The 4215-nt window shown below is 38.9% G+C and overlaps 1 protein-coding gene across 1 annotated transcript; it reads left to right on the forward strand.

Annotated features, from left to right (window-relative positions):
- Positions 1–327: 327 nt before the first annotated feature.
- LOC108204801 (UDP-glucuronic acid decarboxylase 2) lies at positions 328–3978 on the forward strand. Its single transcript, XM_064083213.1, has 7 exons — positions 328–1021; positions 1204–1348; positions 1839–1918; positions 2000–2083; positions 2173–2247; positions 3243–3335; positions 3476–3978. Exons 1-7 carry the CDS (start codon positions 410–412, stop codon positions 3689–3691), a joined length of 1305 nt encoding a protein of 434 aa, XP_063939283.1. The 5' UTR covers positions 328–409; the 3' UTR covers positions 3692–3978.
- The last annotated feature ends 237 nt before the right edge of the window (positions 3979–4215 follow it).

The following is a 4215-nucleotide window of genomic DNA, read 5'->3' on the forward strand; positions in this document are numbered from 1 at the left end:
CTTTATGTTAGTCGCTTTGACTCTCTGCACGTATTTTGACGTCAAGGAAAACGTATTTCTGCATATTATATTTCAATTTTTTTTCAAAATAAAAAAGTAAATTTAAAATTTTATTTAGAAAAAAAATTCAGAAAACAATATGTTTAAGTATATTTTTTGCATCTCAAATTATGTGAAAAAGTCAAATCGACTAATATAAATAAACGGAGAGTATTATGTTAATTTTGAAAAACTAGTGACCATATTTATTATTTTGAAAAATTGTAGGGGCAGCAACATAGGCTACGTGACATAATTTGATAAATCGCACCTCCCCGGCATAAATATCACTCTTTCAAACCAAACTCTATTCCTCCGCGTTTCTTTCTCCCTTCCCCCGAGAGTCCACTTCTCTTCCACATCTTCAAACATGGCTTCCGAATTGATCTTCCGGGGCCACGAATCCCAGCTCACCCCCGACGCCTACTCCCCCAAGCCCACCAAGCCCTGGCTCTCCGTCGCTCGTCCCCTCCGCTACATCCTCCGCGAGCAACGCCTCATCTTCACCCTCGTCGGCATTATCATCGCCACCCTCTTCTTCTCCCTCCTCCCCTCCCGCCCCTCCCCCGCCGCCTCCCACCTCTACCCCACCACCACCCACCTGTCCTCCTTCTCCTCCCCCCGCCGCGACTTTTTCGCCGATAAATTCGTGAGCTCCGGCGGGAAGATCCCGCTGGGGCTCAAGACCAAGGGGCGGAGGATTGTGGTCACCGGCGGCGCCGGGTTCGTCGGGAGCCATCTGGTGGACAGGCTGATGGCGAGGGGGGATAGTGTGATTGTGGTGGATAATTTTTTCACTGGGCGCAAGGAGAATGTGATGCATCATTTTGGGAACCCTAGGTTTGAGATGATCCGACACGACGTCGTTGAGCCCTTGTTGCTTGAAGTCGATCAGATCTATCATCTCGCTTGCCCTGCTTCTCCTGTTCATTACAAATTTAACCCCGTCAAGACTATCATATCCTTTTTTTACCTTACATCTGTCTTTCATTTTAAAATGTCAATAATATCGGTGATTTGTATAGCGATTTAAATGCGAATTACACAATTATAATTCGCATCTAAATCTCTCGTCTCGTCTCAGCTATACAAATCACCGATCTAGCATTTAGTGTTTTTAGGATCTAATAATTTGAATTGGAATCCTTGACTTTTGTTTACAAGACAAATGTGGTGGGGACCTTGAATATGCTTGGACTCGCCAAGAGAATCGGTGCGCGCTTCTTGCTAACGAGCACCAGCGAAGTGTACGGTGATCCTCTGCAACACCCACAAGTCGAGACTTACTGGGGCAATGTCAATCCCATTGGTAATTATCAAAATTTCGATCTTTTTTATTATTTTTTAGTTTTATTTTTCCGGCGGTTTATTTTAGCTTTTGCAAGGGGATGTGGCTAATGTGAGCCAGGTCTGCTTTTTTAACAGAAGACTAGTACTTTTCTTAGTTTGGTGAGTTGTTTGGTGTCCAAAGCCACGTGTTGAGTTATAGTTGAGGGTCATGACTTTGTGTAAGTAGATCTGGTCGGGTTCTCTCTAGTCAAATCAAACCCCTCGTTTGTTAGTTAAATGGACGGCTCTGATCGTGTCCTTTTTAATTGCATGGTACTATAATATACATTGCTGTCTGAAAGTTTGTCATGACTATTTATGTGAGAGTACTATTTGACATTTCAAAATTTAATGGCTGTCAAATGTTGTTAATCTTGTACTGTATTGTTTTGGTACAAAGATGCAATCTTTTTTGTTTTTCTACCTCATTTAATTGAATATTAATAATAATTTTATAATTGCGGAAACAGGTGTGCGAAGTTGTTATGATGAGGGTAAAAGGACAGCTGAGACGTTGACAATGGATTACCATAGAGGTGCTGAAGTTGAGGTATGCATTTTCAATTAGCTGTTCGGAGTGGTTCTGTATGATTTAGCTAAGTGTTTCTGTTTGACATTTTTGTATTTATAGGTGAGAATAGCCAGGATATTTAACACTTATGGCCCTAGAATGTGTATCGATGATGGTCGCGTGGTCAGCAATTTTGTTGCACAGGTAAACACATTTTGTCCTAATCTTGTTCATTTTGATTTTTTGTACCGACATATTGTAGTGGTTGTGATGGCATTTTGGTGAAACTACAGGCGTTGAGGAAGGAGCCATTGACAGTTTATGGCGATGGAAAGCAAACAAGAAGTTTCCAATATGTTTCTGATTTGGTATGTGTCTTGATCATATTATAGTGAATTTGATGGAATTCTACTTAGCTGTCTTCATTATACTATTTTTTTAGCTAATTATAGTTTAGTAAATTGATATATTTGATAGGTAGGTGAGACTGAGTTGCAATTAGATTTAGTCTGCTTGGACTTTCTTTTTAATAGTATTTTTTCGGGTGTAGATAAGATGTTACAGACTGTGACATACTTGCTACCATGACAAAACTTTCCCCAAATATTTTCTGAATTAAAATGCATGTTCTTAGCATACATGAAATATACTTGAAACTGTTTTAGGTATGAATGCTCATCAAATTTTCATGAATCAGAAGGCTAAAATTACCTAATGAATGTTCCCTGCAATTTAGATGATCAACACAGGAAAGCAAACATTTTAAAGCATGGTCAGTTATTCAGATGAAAAAGTCCTATATACAAACATAGCCTATTAGCTAAATTTTATAATCCATCGAGTCTTTCCCTTGATGTTGTGGTATTTGATTTCTGACTAACAAATCATTGCATATGCCCATTACACGGGAATGGGAAGTTACTTATGTGTTACCCATTTAAATTAAATTAAGAATTGCTCACAGAAATGGTTCTATTTCTTAAAATATGGTTTAAACTATTAAACAAAAAATAAATTGAAATCATCGCTAGGACAGGAAAAGCAATGCATCTCAATTTGTATCATCTCCCTAGTTACTACTACTAAATAACACATTGAGGTTTTAATTTGGTGACAAACATATCTGATTGCTCTGTTATTTGATTAGTAGTTAGTACATTGATTTGTGAAGCACGTGACGTGAGACTTGTAAAAAGTCCTTCAACAGTATTTGTATCGGATTAGGTACCAAGGCCGCCTCTTTTAGGATTAACTATGAAAATGTATATATTGTTTCAGAGGGTCAAGGCTCTCATAAAGTTGGTTGATCTTGTAATAAATCAGGCAGCTATTTTATACATGAGATCTTTCTTTTATCTGGTAGGTGGAGGGTCTGATGCGTCTAATGGAAGGAGAACATGTCGGACCTTTCAATCTTGGAAATCCCGGAGAATTCACCATGCTTGAACTTGCTCAGGTATCAGCTGTATTTGAATACTTATAGTTATTAAGTTACTGATCCCTCGTGTTAATGGAAATATTAGAGGCTGTGTTAAAATATTTTATACAGTATTGTGAGGCAAATAATAATATTGTTTCATGTGTATATCAATGCAGGTGGTCCAGGAAACAATAGACCCAAATGCAAAGATCGAATTCAAGCCAAACACAGAGGACGACCCTCACAAGAGGAAGCCCGATATCACAAAGGCAAAAGATCTTCTTGGTTGGGAGCCCAAGGTAGCTCTTCGCAAGGGTCTGCCTCTGATGGTATCTGACTTCAGGCAACGTATCTTCGGTGATCAAAAAGAAGATGGTGCCACAACAGCCTAAACACGGAACATATATACCTTTATACCGCAAGGGAGGCCAAAATTGTTCGATAGAACTATCTTTTCCTTCCTACCCCCTACCTGGTACAGCAGCAGCCAGCCAGCCAGCCAGCAGAGTCATGAGCCTATATTATTTTCTTGTTTACTCTACGTAGTGATAGTTTTGGGTCTTCAGATATATCAATCTTTATAATGGTTGAAGACTTCTGTACTATAATATAAGCCGTGTATCGCAGAATATCTATCTTGTAGACTTTAATACCAGCTTTCTGCACCCTTTATATTTTATTTTCTTGCCACATTCCCTCTTTCAGTTTTGTTTCAGATGTTCAGGAATGTTATATGGAGTATCTTATAATGAAAAAGAGTTTGAATTATGGGCAAAGCAAAGATCTAAGAGGTCAATTACCATGATCAAAGCAAAGATCTAAGCCGTGTCACCTTGTGTAAGGAAAACCATGGAGACTAGCTGAAATGGTCCAATGGCTTATGGCTAGTCTTATTGACAGCGAAGTCACAATACGT

The sequence above is a fragment of the Daucus carota genome, chromosome 1 (genome assembly GCF_001625215.2).
Source record: "Daucus carota subsp. sativus chromosome 1, DH1 v3.0, whole genome shotgun sequence".
Taxonomy (NCBI): Eukaryota; Viridiplantae; Streptophyta; class Magnoliopsida; order Apiales; family Apiaceae; genus Daucus; species Daucus carota.